The 1,465-nt window shown below is 38.7% G+C and overlaps 1 protein-coding gene across 1 annotated transcript in view; it reads left to right on the top strand.

The window, feature by feature from the left end:
* The window catches only part of LOC101854989 (tetratricopeptide repeat protein 28), a gene marked incomplete at its 5' end in the record, with an annotated part of 136,671 nt that overhangs the window by 116,746 nt on the left and 18,460 nt on the right, over window positions 1–1,465 (top strand). The window contains 2 exon segments of the mRNA XM_013079244.2: window positions 411–540; window positions 1,252–1,431. Of these exon segments, the coding sequence (XP_012934698.1) occupies window positions 411–540; window positions 1,252–1,431 (310 nt within the window).

Here is a 1,465-nt window from a genome sequence, read left to right as displayed (position 1 = left end):
GTGTGTGTGTGTGTGTGTGTGTGTGTGTGTGTGCGTGCGCCAGTGTGTTTGTATGTGTTAGCACAAAATATGAGGCTTGTGTTTGTGTGTATGCGTATATGTGTCTGTGAGGAGGTGGGGAAAGAGTGGGGAGGCAATTATGCTGCTCAAAGTTACCATTTATGTAATGATATATGAATTTGCACACTCATGCATGTGCATGTATGTGCTTGGTAGCGCTTATGGTGCATATTTTCATGCGCTCAACTCATGTTCTGTCATATTTACACCGGATTTTCCACATGAGATCTTCTCACCAATTTTAATATAACAAAGTAGGTTGCGGAAAGTGAAATTAGAATCAACGAAACCGAAACAAACATTAACACCCATTAATCCCTCTCCCTACCCCCACCTCCCCGTCCTTCCAGGTTGGAACATGCAGTCTCAAGCTCCGTGGCTCTGTCTTCTCGGCCTTGAGCAGCGCCCTCTGGGGTCTGGGCCAGCTGGACAAAGCCATCTACTTCATGCAGCAGGACATGGCTGTTGCCAAAAATCTTGGTGAGTTGCTTACACACACACTTTCAATTTGTTTCTTTCTTACAATCAGTTGTTCTTCCATAGCCTGTAGGGCTTGTTCCGTAATTTATCATTATCAAACACGAAATTGAAGTTAGCTCTTTCACGTTTTCAGTCTATAGTTGACCGCACTGAAAACCTTGCTTTTCATGTTATAGCCTGAAGAAAAAAGAGAGATTCATATAGACAGGGAGACAACTGTATGTTTATTTAGTTTTCTTTTTTTTGGCAGTAGTTGTTTCCCTTGACTGTAATTACAATAATATTACTATAATAATATAATAATTATAATCTTGATAAAGGAAACCAAAAAAATTCCCAAATTTGAATGTGGTTCAATGTTTAGTTTTAAAATCCTGCAATTTTCAGATTATAAATGTGGAATAATTCTGATGAGCATTAAAAACACATCACAAGCCAGCCAGTGCACGTGTTGTCCTTCCTTATGCGATACCTTGTGTCTGCCCGCCTGAAAAAGTATAAATAAATGAATAAATAAATAAATAGATTTTATAAAAAATGAAATTTAAAAATTATGTAAAAACTTAGGTTATAATAAAGTAAAATGATATAAAATATAATTATAAATTAAAATAAATCTAACTAAATCAAATAGAATAAAATCAAATGAAATATAAAATCAAATTAGATTAAATCAAATTAAAGTTAAACCAAAAATCTCCTTGTCCACAGGTGACCAAGAGGGCGAGTGTCGGGCGTACGGGAACCTGGGGTCAGCCTACTTCACCAAGGGTCACTACAAGGAGTCCAAGGCCAACCACAGGTTCCAACTGGTGCTGGCCATGAAGCTCAAGAACAGACAGGTCGCTGCCAGTGCTTTGGGCAGTCTGGGACACGTGTACACGGCGATAGGTCAGTGGTTCTCTCTCTCTCTCTCTCTCTCTCT

Source organism: Aplysia californica, unplaced genomic scaffold, assembly GCF_000002075.1.
Source record: "Aplysia californica isolate F4 #8 unplaced genomic scaffold, AplCal3.0 scaffold00003, whole genome shotgun sequence".
NCBI lineage: Eukaryota > Metazoa > Mollusca > Gastropoda > Aplysiida > Aplysiidae > Aplysia > Aplysia californica.
The sequence above is the reverse complement of the archived record's forward strand: the minus strand, read 5'-3'. Positions and strand labels throughout refer to the sequence as shown.